This window comes from Scomber japonicus, chromosome 12, assembly GCF_027409825.1.
Source record: "Scomber japonicus isolate fScoJap1 chromosome 12, fScoJap1.pri, whole genome shotgun sequence".
Classification (NCBI taxonomy): Eukaryota; Metazoa; Chordata; class Actinopteri; order Scombriformes; family Scombridae; genus Scomber; species Scomber japonicus.
Window position 1 is genome coordinate 35,806,407 of NC_070589.1, and position 23,508 is coordinate 35,829,914.

General features: G+C 52.2%; 3 protein-coding genes and 1 long non-coding RNA gene across 4 annotated transcripts in view; 1 reads left to right on the forward strand and 3 right to left on the reverse strand.

Moving 5' to 3' along the window:
• Positions 1-219: 219 nt before the first annotated feature.
• rpp40 (ribonuclease P/MRP 40 subunit) lies at positions 220-8,283 on the forward strand. Its single transcript, XM_053330343.1, has 8 exons — positions 220-336; positions 1,233-1,377; positions 3,115-3,183; positions 4,216-4,311; positions 4,739-4,858; positions 4,944-5,121; positions 7,827-7,961; positions 8,042-8,283. Exons 1-8 carry the CDS (start codon positions 220-222, stop codon positions 8,238-8,240), a joined length of 1,059 nt encoding a protein of 352 aa, XP_053186318.1. The 3' UTR covers positions 8,241-8,283.
• On the reverse strand, positions 8,248-8,560 carry LOC128369327 (uncharacterized). Its single transcript, XR_008322007.1, has 3 exons — positions 8,522-8,560; positions 8,422-8,479; positions 8,248-8,294 (listed from the first exon to the last, which is right to left on the reverse strand). It is a non-coding gene; the product is annotated as an uncharacterized LOC128369327 (long non-coding RNA).
• Positions 8,561-8,969: 409 nt separating this feature from the next.
• Positions 8,970-19,109, reverse strand: cdyl (chromodomain protein, Y-like). Its single transcript, XM_053330334.1, has 7 exons — positions 18,936-19,109; positions 17,122-17,872; positions 15,772-16,025; positions 15,513-15,685; positions 15,206-15,416; positions 13,489-13,632; positions 8,970-9,783 (listed from the first exon to the last, which is right to left on the reverse strand). The coding sequence occupies exons 1-7, from the start codon at positions 18,957-18,959 to the stop codon at positions 9,625-9,627; spliced, it is 1,716 nt and encodes a 571-aa protein (XP_053186309.1). The 5' UTR covers positions 18,960-19,109; the 3' UTR covers positions 8,970-9,624.
• Positions 19,110-20,559: 1,450 nt separating this feature from the next.
• LOC128369847 (protein disulfide-isomerase TMX3-like) overlaps positions 20,560-23,508 on the reverse strand; it is a gene marked incomplete at its 5' end in the record, with an annotated part of 21,631 nt that continues 18,682 nt past the window's right edge. Inside the window, 4 exons of the mRNA XM_053330917.1 lie at positions 20,560-20,911; positions 21,032-21,225; positions 22,056-22,124; positions 22,639-22,768. Of these exons, the coding sequence (XP_053186892.1) occupies positions 20,560-20,911; positions 21,032-21,225; positions 22,056-22,124; positions 22,639-22,768 (745 nt within the window). The remainder of the gene's footprint in view (positions 20,912-21,031; positions 21,226-22,055; positions 22,125-22,638; positions 22,769-23,508) is intronic.

Below are 23,508 nucleotides of genomic sequence, written 5' to 3' on the forward strand. Positions count from 1 at the left end.
ATATGTATGTACTGCGCCTGCGTCAGCTGACTGCCTACCAATAACCGGAAGCAGCAGCAGCAGCGTGTGTAGCGGTTAGCATTAGCTTCCTCCGGCAGGAGTTACCGAAAGTTACCGAAAGTTACCGGCTGTTACCGGTAAGTACCGGCTGTTACCGGTGAGTACCGGCTGTTACCGGTGAGTACCGGCTGTTACCGGTGAGTACCGGCAGGGCTGAAGATGAGCGAGCAGCCGCAGAGGACTCTCCGGTCCCTGCTGGTCTCTGAGAGATCCAGTTTCCTGGACGACAAGAACCGTCTGAGTGCGCAGGCGCAGCAGCACCACCTCAACTACAAGGTGAGCTTCAGGTATCATGTTTATGATGTTTAATACTTTTATAATAAAATGTATTATTATAAATGATCTCACCTTCCAGAGAATAAAACAAACATTATTAAAACCAGACAAATAAACCAGGAGAGTGTCAGAGTGAGTACCTGGTATATAATATATACTATATATCTATATATGGTGTATATGTATATATGGTGTATAATATATACTATATATGTATATATGGTGTATATGGTGTATAGTGACAGTCTGAACAGCTGTGTTTAGAGTTTGGATTTGAATGTGATGGAGTCTGACTGTCTTATATGTGTGTGTGGGGGGGGGGGGGCTCCATGGTGCTGAGGCATGATGTGGGGGGGGGGGGGCTCCATGGTGCTGAGGCGTGATGTGGATTACAGACCCTCCTGCAGGACTACATCTTGCTCATGTCAGTTAATCGTGGTGTTCACTGTTGCCATGGCAGCAGAGGTTAGGGTTAGGGTTCTGATCTGTTTCACATTAATACTAAAACTATGTAGAGTCTCATCACATCAGCTGTTCATCACATCAGCTGTTCACATCAGGATATTAATAAAGTTTATATTTAAAAAAACTAACGAACACTCTGCATGCTCGAAGTCTCTGGGACTGAGCAGCGGAGCGAAGGATCGTAGCCGTCAGTCCTCCAGAGACAGGAAGCAGTCCTCCAGAGACAGGAAGCAGTCCTCCAGAGACAGGAAGCAGTCCTCCAGAGACAGGAAGCAGTCCTCCAGAGACAGGAAGCAGTCCTCCAGAGACAGGAAGCAGTCCTCCAGAGACAGGAAGCTGCATGTGAAGGACCCTGATTGAGAGCCAGCTTTTGTCTGCTTGCTGTGTTAACTCCTTCCTGTCTGGCTGACGTACATTATTTACCTGTCCAGGTGTCTGTGCTCCTGCCTGAGTGTAGCTCCGCCCCCTCTCACCTGGAGGCAGCATTCAACACTTTCAGCACCTTCTACCTGATCAGGAAGCTGCCGCTCTACGAACTACTGGACAAACACTTCCTGGAGACGGCTGTGTACCAGGGTACCACCTGACCCATAACACCTGACCCACCTGACCCATAACACCTGTACCACCTGACCCATAACACCTGTACCACCTGACCCATAACACCTGTACCACCTGACCCATAACACCTGTACCACCTGACCCATAACACCTGACCCATAACACCTGTACCACCTGACCCATAACACCTGTACCACCTGACCCATAACACCTGTACCACCTGACCCATAACACCTGTACCACCTGACCCATAACACCTGTACCACCTGACCCATAACACCTGTACCACCTGACCCATAACACCTGACCCATAACACCTGACCCACCTGACCCACCTGACCCATAACACCTGACCCATAACACCTGACCCACCTGACCCACCTGACCCATAACACCTGACCCACCTGACCCATAACACCTGACCCATAACACCTGACCCACCTGACCCATAACACCTGTACCACCTGACCCATAACACCTGACCCATAACACCTGACCCACCTGACCCACCTGACCCATAACACCTGACCCACCTGACCCATAACACCTGACCCATAACACCTGACCCACCTGACCCATAACACCTGTACCACCTGACCCATAACACCTGACCCACCTGACCCATAACACCTGTACCACCTGACCCATAACACCTGTACCACCTGACCCATAACACCTGTACCACCTGTACCACCTGTACCACCTGACCCATAACACCTGTACCACCTGACCCATAACACCTGACCCACCTGACCCATAACACCTGTACCACCTGACCCATAACACCTGACCCATAACACCTGTACCACCTGACCCATAACACCTGTACCACCTGACCCATAACACCTGACCCATAACACCTGACCCATTACACCTGTACCACCTGACCCATTACACCTGACCCATAACACCTGTACCACCTGACCCATAACACCTGTACCACCTGACCCATAACACCTGTACCACCTGACCCATAACACCTGTACCACCTGACCCACCTGACCCATTACACCTGACCCACCTGACCCATAACACCTGTACCACCTGACCCACCTGTACCACCTGACCCACCTGTACCACCTGACCCATAACACCTGTACCACCTGAACCATAACACCTGTACCACCTGACCCATAACACCTGTACCACCTGACCCATAACACCTGTACCACCTGACCCATAACACCTGTACCACCTGACCCACCTGACCCATAACACCTGACCCATAACACCTGTACCACCTGACCCATAACACCTGTACCACCTGTACCACCTGACCCATAACACCTGTACCACCTGACCCACCTGTACCACCTGTACCACCTGACCCATAACACCTGTACCACCTGACCCATAACACCTGACCCACCTGACCCATAACACCTGTACCACCTGACCCACCTGACCCATAACACCTGACCCATAACACCTGAACCACCTGACCCATAACACCTGTACCACCTGACCCACCTGACCCATAACACCTGTACCACCTGACCCATAACACCTGACCCATACCACCTGTACCACCTGACCCATAACACCTGACCCATAACACCTGTACCACCTGACCCATAACACCTGTACCACCTGACCCATAACACCTGTACCACCTGACCCATAACACCTGACCCACCTGACCCATAACACCTGTACCACCTGACCCATAACACCTGTACCACCTGACCCATAACACCTGACCCACCTGACCCAGTCCAGGTGTGTGTGTGATAAACTGAATGTGTGTTACAGGAAGTGTGTATGGGCTGTCATACCGGAGCAGAATAGATCAAGAGAACTGCGTCTGTCTCACTCCCAACGGTAACTACCTGTCTGTCTCACTACCTGTCTGTCTCACTCTGTCTCACTCCCAACGGTAACTACCTGTCTGTCTCACTCCCAACGGTAACTACCTGTCTGTCTCACTCCCAACGGTAACTACCTGTCTGTCTCACTCCCAGCGGTAACTACCTGTCTGTCTCACTCCCAACGGTAACTACCTGTCTGTCTCACTCCCAACGGTAACTACCTGTCTGTCTCACACCCAACGGTAACTACCTGTCTGTCTCACTCCCAACGGTAACTACCTGTCTGTCTCACTCTGTCTCACTCCCAACGGTAACTACCTGTCTGTCTCACTACCTGTCTGTCTCACTCCCAACGGTAACTACCTGTCTCACTCTGTCTCACTCCCAACGGTAACTACCTGTCTCACTCCCAACGGTAACTACCTGTCTGTCTCACTCCCAGCGGTAACTACCTGTCTGTCTCACTCCCAACGGTAACTACCTGTCTGTCTCACACCCAACGGTAACTACCTGTCTGTCTCACTCTGTCTCACTCCCAACGGTAACTACCTGTCTGTCTCACTCTGTCTCACTCCCAACGGTAACTACCTGTCTGTCTCACTCTGTCTCACACCCAACGGTAACTACCTGTCTGTCTCACTCTGTCTCACACCCAACGGTAACTACCTGTCTGTCTCACTCCCAACGGTAACTACCTGTCTGTCTCACTCCCAACGGTAACTACCTGTCTGTCTCACTCTGTCTCACACCCAACGGTAACTACCTGTCTGTCTCACTCCCAACGGTAACTACCTGTCTGTCTCACTCTGTCTCACTCCCAACGGTAACTACCCTGTCTGTCTCACTCCCAACGGTAACTACCCTGTCTGTCTCACTCTGTCTCACTCCCAACGGTAACTACCTGTCTGTCTCACTCCCAACGGTAACTACCTGTCTGTCTCACTCCCAACGGTAACTACCTGTCTGTCTCACTCTGTCTCACTCCCAACGGTAACTACCTGTCTGTCTCACTCCCAACGGTAACTACCTGTCTGTCTCTCTGCAGGTCGCCTGTCTCTCTCTCTGGATAAGGACTCCTACGAGCTGTTGGGGTTTGAAGGGAAACCTTCGAAATTCAACCACAGAACAACCAGCAGATATGGTACTGTAGTACTGACTGTAGTACTGTAGTACTGACTGTAGTACTGTAGTACTGACTGTAGTACTGACTGTAGTACTGTAGTACTGACTGTAGTACTGGCTGTAGTACTGACTGTAGTACTGACTGTAGTACTGACTGTAGTACTGTAGTACTGACTGTAGTACTGTAGTACTGAATGTAGTACTGACTGTAGTACTGACTGTAGTACTGTAGTACTGTAGTACTGACTGTAGTACTGACTGTAGTACTGTAGTACTGACTGTAGTACTGGCTGTAGTACTGACTGTAGTACTGACTGTAGTACTGTAGTACTGACTGTAGTACTGAATGTAGTACTGTCTGTAGTACTGACTGTAGTACTGTAGTACTGAATGTAGTACTGTAGTACTGAATGTAGTACTGAATGTAGTACTGTGTGTACTTGCAGTAGTATCTGTGGATTTGATGGACAGCTGCATGGCTCCAGGTGGGCGGGGCTACCAGCGGCTGCTTCAAGGTGTGACATCACGGCTCCGGCTGCAGGTGGACTTCCTGTTGAGTCATCCAGGTAAGGGGGGCGGGGCGGGGCGGGGGGCGGGGGGGATGATTGATTGATTGATTGATTGATTGATTCCCTGCTGTGTGTCTTGCAGGGGGCGGAGCTTTGCAGTCTCTACTGTCTCGCTATGATTGGTCGGAGCACTCACCTGAGGTCAGCGTCCGCAGCCTGTCTCACCTGTCCTGCCCCGCCCTGCTGACCTCTGACCTGCAGTCATGTGACCCACACAGCCTCCTGGAGTGGCTGGGAGCTGTGGACGCTGACATCAGCTGGTGAGAGGACATTTACCTGTCCCCTCACCTCTGTGCACACCTGTCTGCACACCTGTCTCTGTACCTGTCCCCTCACCTGAGTGCACACCTGTCTCTGTACCTGTCCCCTCACCTGTCTGCACACCTGTCTCTGTACCTGTCCCCTCACCTGTCTTCACACCTGTCTCTGTACCTGTCCCCTCACCTGAGTGCACACCTGTCTCTGTACCTGTCCCCTCACCTGAGTGCACACCTGTCTCTGTACCTGTCCCCTCACCTGTCTGCACACCTGTCTCTGTACCTGTCCCCTCACCTGTCTTCACACCTGTCTCTGTACCTGTCCCCTCACCTGAGTGCACACCTGTCTCTGTATCTGTCCCCTCACCTGAGTGCACACCTGTCTCTGTACCTGTCCCCTCACCTGAGTCCACACCTGTCTCTGTACCTGTCCCCTCACCTGTCTCTGTACCTGTCCCCTCACCTGAGTCCACACCTGCCTCTGTACCTGTCCCCTCACCTGTCTGCACACCTGTCTCTGTACCTGTCCCCTCACCTGTGTGCACACCTGTCTCTGTACCTGTCCCCTCACCTGTCTGCACACCTGTCTCTGTACCTGTCCCCTCACCTGTGTGAACACCTGTCTCGTTACCTGTCCCCTCACCTGAGTCCACACCTGCCTCTGTATCTGTCCCCTCACCTGTCTGCACACCTGTCTCTGTACCTGTCCCCTCACCTGTGTGCACACCTGTCTCTGTATCTGTCCCCTCACCTGTGTGCACACCTGTCTCTGTACCTGTCCCCTCACCTGTCTGCACACCTGTCTCTGTACCTGTCCCCTCACCTGTCCTCACACCTGTCTCTGTACTTGTCCCCTCACCTGTGTGCACACCTGTCTCTGTACCTGTCCCCTCACCTGTCTGCACACCTGTCTCTGTATCTGTCCCCTCACCTGTGTGCACACCTGTCTCTGTACCTGTCCCCTCACCTGAGTGCACACCTGTCTCTGTACCTGTCCCCTCACCTGAGTCCACACCTGTCTCTGTACTTGTCCCCTCACCTGAGTCCACACCTGTCTCTGTACCTGTCCCCTCACCTGAGTCCACACCTGTCTCTGTACTTGTCCCCTCACCTGTGTGCACACCTGTCTCTGTTCCTGTTCCCTCACCTGTCTGCACACCTGTCTCTGTATCTGTCCCCTCACCTGAGTGCACACCTGTCTCTGTACCTGTCCCCTCACCTGAGTCCACACCTGTCTCTGTACTTGTCCCCTCACCTGAGTCCACACCTGTCTCTGTACCTGTCCCCTCACCTGAGTCCACACCTGTCTCTGTACCTGTCCCCTCACCTGTCTGCACACCTGTCTCTGTACCTGTCCCCTCACCTGTCCTCACACCTGTCTCTGTACCTGTCCCCTCACCTGAGTCCACACCTGTCTCTGTACCTGTCCCCTCACCTGTCCTCACACCTGTCTCTGTACCTGTCCCCTCACCTGTCCTCACACCTGTCTCTGTACCTGTCCCCTCACCTGTCTGCACACCTGTCTCTGTACCTGTCCCCTCACCTGAGTCCACACCTGTCTCTGTACCTGTCCCCTCACCTGTGTGCACACCTGTCTCTGTACTTGTCCCCTCACCTGTCTGCACACCTGTCTCTGTACCTGTCCCCTCACCTGTCCCCTCACCTGTCTGCACACCTGTCTCTGTACCTGTCCCCTCACCTGAGTCCACACCTGTCTCTATACCTGTCCCCTCATCTGTCTCTGTACCTGTCCCCTCACCTGAGTCCACACCTGTCTCTGTACTTGTCCCCTCACCTGTCTGCACACCTGTCTCTGTACCTGTCCCCTCACCTGTCTGCACACCTGTCTCTGTACCTGTCCCCTCACCTGAGTCCACACCTGTCTCTGTACCTGTCCCCTCACCTGTGTGCACACCTGTCTCTGTACCTGTCCCCTCACCTGTCTGCACACCTGTCTCTGTACCTGTCCCCTCACCTGTCTGCACACCTGTCTCTGTACCTGTCCCCTCACCTGTCTGCACACCTGTCTCGTTACCTGTCCCCTCACCTGTCTCTGTACCTGTCCCCTCACCTGTCTGCACACCTGTCTCTGTACCTGTCTGCACACCTGTCTCTGTACCTGTCCCCTCACCTGTCCTCACACCTGTCTCTGTACCTGTCCCCTCACCTGTCCTCACACCTGTCTCTGTACCTGTCCCCTCACCTGTCCTCACACCTGTCTCTGTACCTGTCCCCTCACCTGTGTGCACACCTGTCTCTGTACCTGTCCCCTCACCTGTCTGCACACCTGTCTCTGTACCTGTCCCCTCACCTGTGTGAACACCTGTCTCGTTACCTGTCCCCTCACCTGTCTGCACACCTGTCTCTGTACCTGTCCCCTCACCTGTCTGCACACCTGTCTCTGTATCTGTCCCCTCACCTGAGTCCACACCTGTCTCTGTACCTGTCCCCTCACCTGTCTGCACACCTGTCTCTGTACCTGTCCCCTCACCTGTCTGCACACCTGTCTCTGTACCTGTCCCCTCACCTGTCTGCACACCTGTCTCTGTACCTGTCCCCTCACCTGTCTGCACACCTGTCTCTGTACCTGTCCCCTCACCTGTCTGCACACCTGTCTCTGTACCTGTCCCCTCACCTGTCTCTGTACCTGTCTGCACACCTGACGGACAGACAGGTGATGTGACTCTTCTTCTGTGGTGTCGTTGCAGTGAGAATTCTTCCAGCAGCTTCCTGTCCACGCTCGTCTGTCCCGAACCGTCGAGGACAGCGAGCCAATCACTGAGTGTCTCCGTCTGCGGCCTCCTGCTCCCCAAGGACGTCCTCCGCCTCGTCCAGGAGCTCAGGTACCTCACCTGTCCTCACCTGTTCCCACTTGTCCTTACCTGTCTCCACCTGTCCTCATCTGTCCCTACCTGTCCTGCAGGTGTTACCTGGAGCAGAGTCCCCAGGTGTCCTGGGTGGCGTTGACAGTCCACGGGTTCACAGACAGTCCGGTTTCGTGGGGGGACAGCGAGCACGGCTTCCTCACAGGAGGAGAAAACTTCTACACACTGCTGCTGTTCCAGGACCACACCTACCAGCTACACCTGTCCACCGGAGCTCCACACACCTGTCCTCCATGACTACACCTGTCTTCACCTGTCCTCCATGACCACACCTGTCCTCCATGACCACACCTGTCCACCGGAGCTCCACACACCTGTCCTCCATGACCACACCTGTCTTCACCTGTCCACCGGAGCTCCACACACCTGTCCTACATGACCACACCTGTCCCCACCTGTCCACCGGAGCTCCACACACCTGTCCTCCATGACCACACCTGTCCCCACCTGTCCTCCATGACCACACCTGTCCCCACCTGTCCTCCATGACCACACCTGTCCACCGGAGCTCCACACACCTGTCCTCCATGACCACACCTGTCTTCACCTGTCCTCCATGACCACACCTGTCTTCACCTGTCCTCCATGACCACACCTGTCCACCGGAGCTCCACACACCTGTCCCCACCTGTCCTCCATGACCACACCTGTCCCCACCTGTCCACCGGAGCTCCACACACCTGTCCTCCATGACCACACCTGTCCCCACCTGTCCTCCATGACCACACCTGTCCCCACCTGTCCTCCATGACCACACCTGTCCCCACCTGTCCTCCATGACCACACCTGTCCTCCATGACCACACCTGTCCCCACCTGTCCTCCATGACCACACCTGTCCTCCATGACCACACCTGTCCTCCATGACCACACCTGTCCCCACCTGTCCTCCATGACCACACCTGTCTCTACCTGTCCTCCATGACCACACCTGTCCCCACCTGTCCTCCATGACCACACCTGTCCCCACCTGTCCCCACCTGTCCTTGATGATCATACCTGGGTTAGGTATGGGTTGAATCTGGTTTTGTCTTCAGGAGGAGCTCCCAGCGTCCCTGCAGGGGCCTCGACCCTCATGTTGAAACTGTGACGAGCTTAATGAGTTCTCATGTTGAGATTTAAACTTTTTTATTTTCATGTAAAATGTAATTATATCAACTCTGCTTTCTTATTGGTTAACATTTGGATGATGTCACTGTTTCTTTAGCCAATAAACAAACAGAAGATGATCAATAAACTGTTTAATATGGTGTCAATATTTACCCAGAATGCATCAGTTACCTGCAGGAGGTCACATGATTAAAACTGTTCAGTTCATTTTCTGTCTTAGCCCCGCCTCTTCCTGTTCATTCCATGAGAGGTCACATGACCCGCTCCAGCTGTTAGCCTGGCTGGGATTGGCTGCTCCGCCCTCAGTGATGACTGACAGGCGGAGTCATGTGACTCTGCAGGAAGAAGTTTAAACATGTCCAACATTTTATAACTTAAAGATTCAAACAACAAAATAATCTGCTGAGTCTCGGGTTCTGGTCCAGATACAGTCCTGGTCCGGTTCCAGTCTAGTGTTGACTGGTCCAGGTCCTGGTGTAGTCCCGGTCCTGGTCCCGGTCCTGGTCCCGGTCCTAGCAGAGCTGGGTCCCTCTCTGCAGGTGCTGCAGGATGGCGTCCGTCCCCTGAGACGATCCCCAGACTCTCTTCAGAGCTTCACACTCGCGCTCGTTGCTCTGCTGCAAAGAACCGCGACTGGTTGTTCTCAGCAGAGCTTTGGATTCCTGGAGCACCTGAACGCACCACAGAGGACGAGGTGAGACGGGTGAGACGGGTAGTTAGGGCTAGTTATACGGGTAGTTAGGGCTAGTTATACAGATAGTTAGGGCTAGTTATACAGGTAGTTAGGGCTAGTTATACAGGTAGTTAGGGCTAGTTATACGGGTAGTTATACAGGTAGTTAGGGCTAGTTATACAGATAGTTATACAGGTAGTTAGGGCTAGTTATACGGGTAGTTATACAGGTAGTTAGGGCTAGTTATACAGATAGTTATACAGGTAGTTAGGGCTAGTTATACAGGTAGTTAGGGCTAGTTATACAGGTAGTTATACAGGTAGTTAGGGCTAGTTATACGGGTAGTTAAGGCTAGTTATACAGGTAGTTAGGGCTAGTTATACAGATAGTTATACAGGTAGTTAGGGCTAGTTATACGGGTAGTTATACAGGTAGTTATACAGGTAGTTAGGGCTAGTTATACAGGTAGTTATACAGCTAGTTAGGGCTAGTTATACGGGTAGTTAGGGCTAGTTATACAGGTAGTTAAGGCTAGTTATACAGGTAGTTATACAGGTAGTTAGGGCTAGTTATACGGGTAGTTATACAGGTAGTTAGGGCTAGTTATACAGATAGTTAGGGCTAGTTATACGGGTAGTTATACAGGTAGTTAGGGCTAGTTATACAGGTAGTTATACAGGTAGTTAGGGCTAGTTATACAGATAGTTAGGGCTAGTTATACGGGTAGTTATACAGGTAGTTAGGGCTAGTTATACGGGTAGTTATACAGGTAGTTAGGGCTAGTTATACAGGTAGTTATACAGGTAGTTAGGGCTAGTTATACGGGTAGTTAAGGCTAGTTATACGGGTAGTTAAGGCTAGTTATACAGGTAGTTAAGGCTAGTTATACAAGTAGTTAAGGCTAGTTATACAGGTAGTTAGGGCTAGTTATACGGGTAGTTAGGGCTAGTTATACGGGTAGTTAAGGCTAGTTATACGGGTAGTTAGGGCTAGTTATACGGGTAGTTAGGGCTAGTTATACGGGTAGTTAAGGCTAGTTATACAGGTAGTTAGGGCTAGTTATACGGGTAGTTAGGGCTAGTTATACGGGTAGTTAGGGCTAGTTATACAGGTAGTTAGGGCTAGTTATACGGGTAGTTAGGGCTAGTTATACAGGTAGTTAGGGCTAGTTATACGGGTAGTTAGGGCTAGTTATACAGTTAGTTATACAGCTAGTTATACAGGTAGTTAAGGCTAGTTATACAGGTAGTTAGGGTTAGTTATACAGGTAGTTAAGGCTAGTTATACAGATAGTTAGGGCTAGTTATACAGGTAGTTAGGGCTAGTTATACGGATAGTTAGGGCTAGTTATACGGATAGTTAGGGCTAGTTATACAGGTAGTTAAGGCTAGTTATACAGGTAGTTAGGGCTAGTTATACAGGTAGTTAGGGCTAGTTATACAGATAGTTATACGGGTAGTTATACGGTTAGTTAGGGCTAGTTATACTGGTAGTTATACGGGTAGTTATACAGGTAGTTAGGGCTAGTTATACGGTTAGTTAGGGCTAGTTATACTGGTAGTTATACGGGTATTTATACAGATAGTTAGGGCTAGTTATACAGGTAGTTAGGGCTAGTTATACAGATAGTTAGGGCTAGTTATACTGGTAGTTATACAGGTAGTTAGGGCTAGTTATACAGATAGTTAGGGCTAGTTATACTGGTAGTTATACGGGTAGTTAGGGCTAGTTATACAGGTAGTTAGGGCTAGTTATACAGATAGTTAGGGCTAGTTATACAGGTAGTTAGGGCTAGTTATACGGTTAGTTAGGGCTAGTTATACTGGTAGTTATACAGGTAGTTAGGGCTAGTTATACAGGTAGTTAGGGCTAGTTATACAGATAGTTAGGGCTAGTTATACAGATAGTTAGGGCTAGTTATACTGGTAGTTATACAGGTAGTTAGGGCTAGTTATACAGATAGTTAGGGCTAGTTATACAGGTAGTTAGGGCTAGTTATACAGGTAGTTAGGGCTAGTTATACGGGTAGTTAGGGCTAGTTATACGGTTAGTTAGTGCTAGTTATACTGGTAGTTATACGGGTAGTTATACAGATAGTTAGGGCTAGTTATACAGATAGTTAGGGCTAGTTATACAGATAGTTAGGGATAGTTATACTGGTAGTTATACGGGTAGTTATACAGATAGTTAGGGCTAGTTATACAGATAGTTAGGGCTAGTTATACAGATAGTTAGGGATAGTTATACAGGTAGTTATACTGGTAGTTATACGGGTAGTTATACAGGTAGTTATACGGGTAGTCATACAGGTAGTTAAGGCTAGTTATACAGATGGTTAGGGCTAGTTATACAGGTAGTTATACTGGTAGTTATACGGGTAGTTATACTGGTAGTTATACGGGTAGTTATACAGGTAGTTAGGGCTAGTTATACAGATAGTTAGGGCTAGTTATACAGGTAGTTAGGGCTAGTTATACAGATAGTTAGGGCTAGTTATACTGGTAGTTATACGGGTAGTTATACAGATAGTTAGGGCTAGTTATACAGGTAGTTAGGGCTAGTTATACAGATAGTTAGGGCTAGTTATACAGATAGTTAGGGATAGTTATACAGGTAGTTATACTGGTAGTTATACGGGTAGTCATACAGGTAGTTAAGGCTAGTTATACAGATGGTTAGGGCTAGTTATACTGGTAGTTATACGGGTAGTCATACAGGTAGTTATACAGGTAGTTAGGGCTAGTTATACAGATAATTATACGGGTAGTTATACGGTTAGTTAGGGCTAGTTATACTGGTAGTTAGGGCTAGTTATACAGATAGTTAGGGCTAGTTATACAGATAGTTAGGGCTAGTTATACAGATAGTTAGGGATAGTTATACAGGTAGTTATACTGGTAGTTATACGGGTAGTTATACAGGTAGTTAGGGTTAGTTATACAGATAGTTAGGGCTAGTTATACAGATAGTTAGGGCTAGTTATACTGGTAGTCATACGGGTAGTTATACAGATAGTTAGGGCTAGTTATACAGGTAGTTAGGGCTAGTTATACAGATAGTTAGGGATAGTTATACAGGTAGTTATACTGGTAGTTATACGGGTAGTCATACAGGTAGTTATACAGATAGTTAGGGCTAGTTATACAGCTAGTTATACGGGTAGTTATACAGATAGTTAGGGCTAGTTATACAGATAGTTAGGGCTAGTTATACAGGTAGTTAAGGGTAGTTATACAGGTAGTTAGGGCTAGTTATACGGGTAGTTATACAGGTAGTTAAGGCTAGTTATACAGCTAGTTATACGGGTAGTTATACAGATAGTTAGGGCTAGTTATACAGATAGTTAAGGCTAGTTATACAGGTAGTTAAGGGTAGTTATACAGATAGTTAAGGCTAGTTATACAGGTAGTTAAGGCTAGTTATACAGGTAGTTAAGGCTAGTTATACAGGTAGTTAAGGCTAGTTATACAGGTAGTTATACAGGTAGTTAGGGCTAGTTATACGGGTAGTTAGGGCTAGTTATACAGGTAGTTAAGGCTAGTTATACAGGTAGTTAAGGCTAGTTATACAGGTAGTTAGGGCTAGTTATACGGGTAGTTAGGGCTAGTTATACAGGTAGTTAAAGCTAGTTATACAGGTAGTTAAGGCTAGTTATACGGGTAGTTAGGGCTAGTTATACGGGTAGTTAAGGCTAGTTACTCACCAGTGAGTCGACAGCCACCAGCTCTCGGACTCGCAGCATCACTTCCTGTGTGAAGGTTCCTGGCCAAAGAACCTGAGACACCAAACCTTTAGAACACGCTTCCTGTGCTGTTAGCTTCCTGCCGCTTAGCAACATCTCGTTAGCCTGGAACACAACAGAGGACTTTAGGGACAGGAGGGGACAGGAGGGGGCAGGAGGGGCAAGAGGGGACAGGAGGGACAAGAGGGGACAGGAGGGACAGGAGGGGACAGAAGGGGACAGGAGGGACAGGAGGGGCAAGAGGGGACAGGAGGGTCAAGAGGGACAGGAGGGACAAGAGGGGACAGGAGGGACAAGAGGGGACAGGAGGGACAGGAGGAACAGGAGGGACAGAGGGGACAGGAGGGACAGACAGAGGGGACAGGAGGGACACAAGGGACAGGAGGGACAGGAGGGACAAGAGGGGACAGGAGGGACAGGAGGGGACAGGAGGGACAAGAGGGGACAGGAGGGACAAGAGGGGACAGGAGGGGCAAGAGGGGACAGGAGGGTCAAGAGGGACAGGAGGGACAAGAGGGGACAAAAGGGGACAGGAGGGACAAGAGGGGACAGGAGGGACAGGAGGGACAGAAGGGACAGAGGGGACAGGAGGGACAAGAGGGGACAGGAGGGACAGGAGGGGACAGGAGGGACTGGAGGGACAAGAGGGGACAGGAGGGACAAGAGGGGACAAGAGGGGACAGGAGGGGACAGGAGGAACAGGAGGGACAAGAGGGGACAGGAGGGGCAAGAGGGGACAGGAGGGACAGGAGGGGACAGGAGGGACAAGAGGGGACAGGAGGGGCAAGAGGGGACAGGAGGGACAAGAGGGGACAGGAGGGGCAAGAGGGGACAGGAGGGACAAGAGGGACAAGAGGGGACAGGAGGGACAAGAGGGGGCAGGAGGGGACAGGAGGGGACAGGAGGGACAGGAGGGACAAGAGGGGACAGGAGGGACAGGAAGGGACAGGAGGGACAAGAGGGGACAGGAGGGACAGGAGGGACAGGAGGGACAAGAGGGGATAGGAAGGACAGGAGGGACAAGAGGGGACAGGAGGGGACAGGAGGAACAAGAGGGGACAGGAGGGACAGGAGGGACAGGAGGGGACAGGAGGAACAACAGGGGGCAGGAGGGGACAGGAGGGACAAGAGGGACAAGAGGGGACAGGAGGGACAGGAGGGACAAGAGGGGACAGGAGGGGACAGGAGGAACAAGAGGGGGCAGGAGGGGACAGGAGGGACAAGAGGGGACAGGAGGGACAAGAGGGGATAGGAAGGACAGGAGGGACAGGAGGGAACAGGAGGGGACAGGAGGGGACAGGAGGGACAAGAGGGGACAGGAGGGACAGGAGGGACAAGAGGGGGCAGGAGGGGACAGGAGGGACAAGAGGGACAAGAGGGGACAGGAGGGACAAGAGGGAACAGGAGGGGACAGGAGGGACAGGAGGGGACAGGAGGGGACAGGAGGGACAGAGGGGACAGGAGGGAAAGGAGGGACAAGAGGGGACAGGAGGGACAGGAGGGACAGGAGGGGACAGGAGGGACAGAGGGGACAGGAGGGAAAGGAGGGACAAGAGGGGACAGGAGGGACAGGAGGGGACAGGAGGGGACAGGAGGGACAGAGGGGACAGGAGGAACAGGAGAGACAGAGGGGACAGGAGGGGACAGGAGGGGACAGGAGGGGACAGGAGGGACTGACCGAGGCGAGGCCCATGATGCGGGGGAAGGTGAAGGAGGAGCAGCCGTCGGGCGTCTGTCCGTAGGAGGTGTATGGCGTCTGGAACCAAGCCTTCTCATTGGCCCACACCACGTCACAGAGCGGCAGGATGGCGGCGCCGAGGCCGAGCGCCGGCCCGTTCACCGCCGCCACGATCGGCTTCCTGAACTGGATGAAGCTGTTCACGAACGTCCTGAGGAAGAGGAGCAGGGGGTCAGAGGTCAACACGTCAAACCCACTGATGACATCACACACCTGGCCTCCACGGCGAGCGCGCTCCTCGGGTTACCGGATGGTTTCGGCCATCTTGATGCTCTCCTTCTTCCTGTCGTCCGTCAGGCGCCGGATGAAGTACAGGAAGTCGAGTCCGCAGCAGAAGATGCTGCCGACAGCGCCTAGCAACACCAGCTTACTGTCGTCTGATGCTGCCGTCGCCATGGCGCTCTGGATCTCCTTCATCACCTGAGGAAGAGGAGGAACAACATGGCTGCTGAGCTTGGTAACCATAACAACGGTCCTACAGGTGCAGCGGGGGGGCGGGGCCTCACCTCTGGGTTCAGCGTGTTGTTCTCGGAGCTCTTGGTGGACAGCAGGATGTGAGTGAACCCGTCCTGCTTCTTCACCACGATGTCCCGGTACCGGTACGCGCTCTCCGTCTGCCGCACGCTGAACCGCAGACGCTTGTCGAACGCAGAACGCTCCTCCAGACGCCGTTTCCCCGTCACGCTGGTCGCCCCGGTAACAGCACTCTGCACGCCAGACATCCCGTTAGCAGCAACAGCCTCCATCAGCGCCGAGCCCCCTGAAAGGAGACCGCATCAGACACCAGAACCAGAACCCTCAGCTGCTCAGAGACCACACTGGACTACAGATCCCATCATGCCCCAGGACCCCCTGCACCAGGAGGAACCGGGATCCCCCTGCACCAGGAGGAACCGGGACCCCCCTGCACCAGGAGGAACCGGGATCCCCCTGCACCAGGAGGAACCGGGACCCCCCTGCACCAGGAGGAACCGGGACCCCCCTGCACCAGGAGGAACCGGGATCCCCCTGCACCAGGAGGAACCGGGACCCCCCTGCACCAGGAGGAACCGGGACCCCCCTGCACCAGGAGGAACCGGGACCCCCTGCACCAGGAGGAACCGGGACCCCCCTGCACCAGGAGGAACCAGGACCCCCCTGCACCAGGAGGAACCGGGACCCCCTGCACCAGGAGGAACCGGGACCCCCCTGCACCAGGAGGAACCGGGACCCCCCTGCACCAGGAGGAACCAGGACTCCTGCACCAGGAGGAACCAGGACCCCCCTGCACCAGGAGGAACCGGGACCCCCCTGCACCAGGAGGAACCGGGACCCCCTGCACCAGGAGGAACCGGGACCCCCTGCACCAGGAGGAACCGGGACCCCCCTGCACCAGGAGGAACCAGGACCCCCCTGCACCAGGAGGAACCGGGACCCCCCTGCACCAGGAGGAACCGGGACCCCCCTGCACCAGGAGGAACCGGGACCCCCCTGCACCAGGAGGAACCGGGACCCCCTGCACCAGGAGGAACCGGGACCCCCTGCACCAGGAGGAACCAGGACCCCCCTGCACCAGGAGGAACCAGGACCCCCCTGCACCAGGAGGAACCAGGACCCCCCTGCACCAGGAGGAACCGGGACCCCCTGCACCAGGAGGAACCAGGACCCCCCTGCACCAGGAGGAACCGGGACCCCCCTGCACCAGGAGGAACCGGGACCCAACTGCACCAGGAGGAACCGGGACCCCCCTGCACCAGGAGGAACCGGCAGCTGTTTACAGAACGTTCTAGTTCTCAGGTTCTATGTCAGTGTGTATTTTCTCTCAACACGCTCCAGGAAGTGAACGTATACCTGGTCCAGCCTGGCTGCTCTCTTACCTGTACCGCTAAGGGAGCGCATGGCAGCAGGTGTGATGGGGACCCGAGGGGGGGGCAGGAGGTTCTGGCTGCGGGGTCTGGTCCCCATGCGGGCTCTCTCCTCTCCAGGCCCCAGCTGGACTCCGGGTTTCTCCAGCAGGGCGACCTCAGGTGGAACCAGATGAGCCTCCTGTGCTCCGGCCTCCAGACCGTGAGCCGCCTCCCTCGGAGACTCCTCCGAGTCCAGCCGGCTGTTCATGGGACTTTTAGGAACCAGAATCTTGATGCCGGTCTTGGACAGGTCCACGCTCCGCCGGGCCGAGCCGGCCGGAGACAGCAGACCGGATCCGAACCTGTCGGGCAGCGGGGGCTGCTGGGAGCCGACGGACGCCTGGCGGATCGGCCCGGCGGTCGGCAGGTGGGCCGGGCCGAGAGGAGGATCGGAGTGTTTGGCCTGATCGCGGGCTCCCGTCAACCCGCCGCTGATGTCACTGATGATGTCACCGCGAGCCACGGCGCCCGGCAGCGGCCTGCAGGGCGGTCTGTGGGCGGGGGGGCAGTGGAGGCCGGGCGAGCTGCGGGTGGAGCGCAGTAAGGTGCTGTCTCTCTGGCGCTCGGCGTACTGACGGTTGAAGTCGTGGACGTAGATCATGCAGGTGGAGAGGTGACTCTCAGGTTCCCAGGTGTCTCCCTCGGAACCGTAACCTCTCCATCTCACCAGGTACTCCACCCGACCCTTCTTCGTCTTCCTCTTATCCACGATCCGCTCCACCTGCACAACAACAGCACAGAACCAGAACCTGTCACATACTGACGATGTTCACAGCAGAGCAGAACACAGCAGAGCAGAACTCAGCAGAGCAGAACACAGCAGAGCAGAACTCAGCAGAGCAGAACACAGCAGAGCAGAACTCAGCAGAGCAGAACCCAGCAGGACAGAACACAGAACTCAGCAGGACAGAACACAGAACTCAGCAGAGCAGAACACAGCAGAGCAGAACACAGCAGGACAGAACACAGAACACAGCAGAGCAGAACACATCAGGACAGAACACAGAACTCAGCAGAGCAGAACACAGCAGAGCAGAACACATCAGGACAGAACACATCAGGACAGAACACAGAACTCAGCAGAGCAGAACACAGCAGGACAGAACGCATCAGGACAGAACACAGCAGGACAGAACACAGCAGAGCAGAACACATCAGGACAGAACACAGCAGGACAGAACACAGCAGGACAGAACACAGAACTCAGCAGGACAGAACACAGAACTCAGCAGAACTCAGCAGGACACAGCAGGACAGAACACAGAACTCAGCAGAACTCAGCAGAGCAGAACTCAGCAGGACACAGCAGAGCAGAACACAGCAGGACAGAACACAGAACTCAGCAGAACTCAGCAGGACAGAACACAGAACTCAGCAGAACACATCAGGACAGAACACAGCAGAACTCAGCAGAGCAGAACTCAGCAGAGCAGAACTCAGCAGAACTCAGCAGAACAGAACACAGCAGAACTCAGCAGAACAGAACTCAGCAGAACTCAGCAGAACTCAGCAGAATAGAACACAGCACAGCAGAACTAATAAAGTGAATTAACAGTAGGAGAACAGTAGGAGAACAGTAGAACCTTAGAACTCTGAGCTAACTGGGCTAGTTATACAGAAGCTAACTCTGTAGTTTGTATCTGAGCAGCTGAAAGCTCTGGTTCCACTCTGGTTCCACTAAAGAACCACTTACTGTAACTTGTAATGAGTTCAGAGCTCATAAAGTGAGTAAAGTTAACTCTGCTGTTAGCTACCGTTAGCATGTTAGCATTAGCTCGCGTCACCTCGTAGAACTCTTCCGTAGCCATGGAGATTGTGCGCGTGCACAAGCAGCTTCCGGACGCGTGTTCAGCAGAGCAACGACATGAGAAGAGGTTCTGCTGGCTGTGGTTCTACCGGAGGTTCTACCGGTGGTTCTACCGGTGTTCCTACCCTAACTCTGTCTGCTAGCTGTTAGCTGTTAGCACTTAACATCCGCTCTGACTCACTGCCCTTCAAAATAAAAGTCTGCATATGGACCAGACGCACGGTCCGTTATTAAACCACGCGCACCAGCCTGACTGCGAGGCGGAAGTAACGCAGTATTTATACTTCGGTAGTTTTTTACTTTACTGACTATTTATTTTTCTGATGACGTTTTAACTTTTCCTCCATCTGAACACAAATATCTGAACTTCCTGTTAAACAGGTTCCTCACTAGTTTATACTAGAACCTTCTGCTCCTTGTTAAACAGGTTCCTCACTAGTTTATACTAGAACGTTCTGCTCCTTGTTAAACAGGTTCCTCACCAGTTTATACAAGAACATGTTTCCATATAAAGTTACTGTTAGCGGGTTACATCTACACACTCATCATGCTTCTATAGAACCGGGTTCATCATGCTTCTATAGAACCGGGTTCATCGTGTTTATATAGAACCGGGTTCATCGTGTTTATATAGAACCGGATTCATCGTGATTCTATAGAACCGGGTTCATCGTGTTTATATAGAACCGGATTCATCGTGTTTATATAGAACCGGATTCATCGTGATTCTGTAGAACCGGATTCATCGTGTTTATATAGAACCGGGTTCATCGTGTTTCTGTAGAACCGGATTCATCGTGATTCTATAGAACCGGGTTCATCGTGTTTATATAGAACCGGGTTCATCGTGTTTCTGTAGAACCGGATTCATCGTGATTCTATAGAACCGGGTTCATCGTGTTTATATAGAACCGTGTTCATCGTGATTCTGTAGAACCGGATTCATCGTGTTTATATAGAACCGGATTCATCGTGATTCTGTAGAACCGGATTCATCGTGTTTATATAGAACCGGGTTCATCGCGTTTATATAGAACCGGATTCATCGTGTTTATGTAGAACCGGGTTCATCGTGTTTATATAGAACCGTGTTCATCGTGTTTATATAGAACCGGATTCATCGTGTTTATATAGAACCGGGTTCATCGTGTTTATATAGAACCGGGTTCATCGTGTTTATATAGAACCGGATTCATCGTGTTTCTGTAGAACCGGATTCATCGTGTTTATATAGAACCGGATTCATCGTGATTCTATAGAACCGGATTCATCGTGTTTATATAGAACCGGATTCATCGTGTTTCTATAGAACCGGATTCATCGCGTTTATATAGAACCGGATTCATCGTGATTCTGTAGAACCGGGTTCATCGTGTTTCTATAGAACCGGGTTCATCGTGTTTATGCAGAACCGGATTCATCGTGATTCTATAGAACCGGATTCATCGTGTTTATATAGAACCGTGTTCATCGTGTTTATATAGAACCGGGTTCATCGTGTTTATATAGAACCGGATTCATCGTGTTTATATAGAACCGTGTTCATCGTGTTTATATAGAACCGGATTCATCGTGTTTATATAGAACCGGATTCATCGTGTTTATATAGAAGGTGGAACACTCGTAAAGGTGGAACACTCGTAAAGGTGGAACGTTCGTAAAGGTGGAACACTCGTAAAGGTGGAACGTTCGTAAAGGTGGAACACTCGTAAAGGTGGAACACTCGTAAAGGTGGAACACTCGTAAAAGTGGAACACTCGTAACGGTGGAACACTCGTAAAAGTGGAACACTCGTAACGGTGGAACGTTCGTAAAGGTGGAACGTTCGTAAAGGTGGAACACTCGTAAAGGTGGAACACTCGTAAAAGTGGAACGCTCATAAAGGTGGAACACTCGTAAAGGTGGAACGTTCGTAAAGGTGGAACACTCGTAAAGGTGGAACACTCGTGGAACCTCACGAAACAACTTGGACAGATTTAATGAAACTTTCAGAATAAAAGTCAAACAGCTGAAACTTCAACAAACAGGCTTTTATTGTGAAGGGACAGGAAACAGGTGTGTCATCAGTCCGACTTCTTGTCCGTCAGTCTTCGGCGGCGCGGCGCTGACCGAGCGACGCCGTCCCGGTCCCGGTCCCCGTCCCGGTCCCCGTCCCCGTCCCCGGTGGGGGGGCGGACTGAGCAGCACGCGTAGCAGACCACCAGGACCGCAGCCAGCGGGAAGCAGACCAGGAAGCAGCCGGTCAGAGGAGACTGAGCGTACACCGACTGGACAGGAAGCAGAGGAAGAGGATGATGAAGAACCCTGCAGAACACTCTGATCCTGGTCTAGGGTTCTAGGGTCTGATCCTGGTCTAGGGTTCTAGGGTTAGGTTGGTCTAGTGTTCTAGGGTTAGTGTCTGATCCTGGTCTAGGGTTCTAGGGTCTGATCCTGGTCTAGGGTTCTAGGTTAGGGTTAGGTTGTTGTAACCCTAACCCCTAACCCTAGAACACTAGAACACTAGAACCCTATAACCCTAGGGTTAGGGTTAGGTTGTTCTAGTGTTCTAGGGTTCTAGGGTTAGGTTGTTCTAGTGTTCTAGGGTTCTAGGGTTAGGATGGTGAGGAAGAGGATGGTGAGGAAGAGGATGAAGAGGACGGTGAGGAAGAGGATGGTGAGGAAGAGGATGGTGAGGATGGTGAGGAAGAGGATGGTGAGGATGGTGAGGAAGAGGATGGTGAGGAAGAGGATGATGAGGAAGAGGATGGTGAGGAAGAGGATGATGAGGAAGAGGATGGTGAGGAAGAGGATGATGAGGAAGAGGATGGTGAGGAAGAGGATGATGAGGAAGAGGATGATGAGGAAGAGGACGGTGAGGAAGAGGATGATGAGGAAGAGGATGGTGAGGAAGAGGATGAAGAGGATGATGAGGAAGAGGATGAAGAGGATGGTGAGGAAGAGGATGAAGAGGATGGTGAGGAAGAGGATGGTGAGGAAGAGGATGATGAGGAAGAGGATGATGAGGAAGAGGATGGTGAGGAAGAGGATGGTGAGGAAGAGGATGGTGAGGAAGAGGATGAAGAGGAAGAGGATGAAGAGGATGATGAGGTCATCTTACCGTCAGCGTGGCTTTGGCATCGTGAACGAAGCGTTGGACGCGCTGAACGAATCCATTTCCTCCCTGAGCCTGAAACACACACACACACACACACACACACACACACACACACACACACACACCTGTCTCACTCTCTGAGCCTGAAACACACACACACACACACACACCTGTCTCACTCTCTGAGCCTGAAACACACACACCTGTCTCACTCTCTGAGCCTGAAACACACACACACACCTGTCTCACTCTCTGAGCCTGAAACACACACACACACACCTGTCTCACTCTCTGAGCCTGAAACACACACACCTGTCTCACTCTCTGAGTCTGAAACACACACACACACCTGTCTCACTCTCTGAGCCTGAAACACACACACACACCTGTCTCACTCTCTGAGCCTGAAACACACACACACACCTGTCTCACTCTCTGAGCCTGAAACACACACCTGTCTCACTCTCTGAGCCTGAAACACACACACACACCTGTCTCACTCTCTGAGCCTGAAACACACACACACACCTGTCTCACTCTCTGAGCCTGAAACACACACACCTGTCTCACTCTCAGTCTGACTCACCTGCACGCTGCCCTCCAGCACCTTGTCCAGGAAGTCCAGCAGGTGGCGCTCCGTCTCCATGGCGTCAGGGGACAGGAAGTAGCTGTCACTGGAGAGATCGACCACGATGAACGACGGCACGGCGACCTCACTGCCAGACCAGGGGAGACCAGGTGAGACCAGGTGAGACCAGGTGAGACCAGGTGAGACCAGGTGAGACAAGGTGAGACAAGGTGAGACCAGATTCATTAACAGCTGATTATTAATTAAAACATTAATTCATTATCATCAGATTATTATAATTCATCATTTCCTGTCTCTTATCCGGGTCTCATCAGGCTGAGCAGTGAAACCCAGACCTCCTTCTCTCCAGCTCAGCTCATCAGCTCCTCCTGGAGGATCCAAGCTGTTCCCAGACCAGCAGAGATATGTAATCCCTCCAGTGTGTTCTGGGTCTCCTCCCAGCTGGACCTGGAACTCCTCTAAAGGGGGGCGTCCAGGAGGATCCTGACCAGGAGCCCAAACCACCTCAGCTGGCTCCTTTCCATGTGAAGGAGCAGCGGCTCTACTCCTAGCCTCCCCCGGATGTCTGAACTCCTGACCCGATCTCTAAGACTGAGCCCAGACTCTCTCTGCTTGGATCCAGCATCTCATTGTTTGGGTCACTACCCAAAGCTGGTGAGCAGAGGTGAGGGTTGGGACGTAGACTGACTGCTGAACTGAGAGCTTCACCTTCAGGCTCAGCTGCACCCATCCACCTGATGCAGCACCCATCCACCTGATGCTGCACCCATCCACCTGATGCTGCACCCATCCGCCTGATGCTGCACCCATCCACCTGATGCTGCACCCATCCACCTGGTGCTACACCCATCCACCTAATGCTGCACC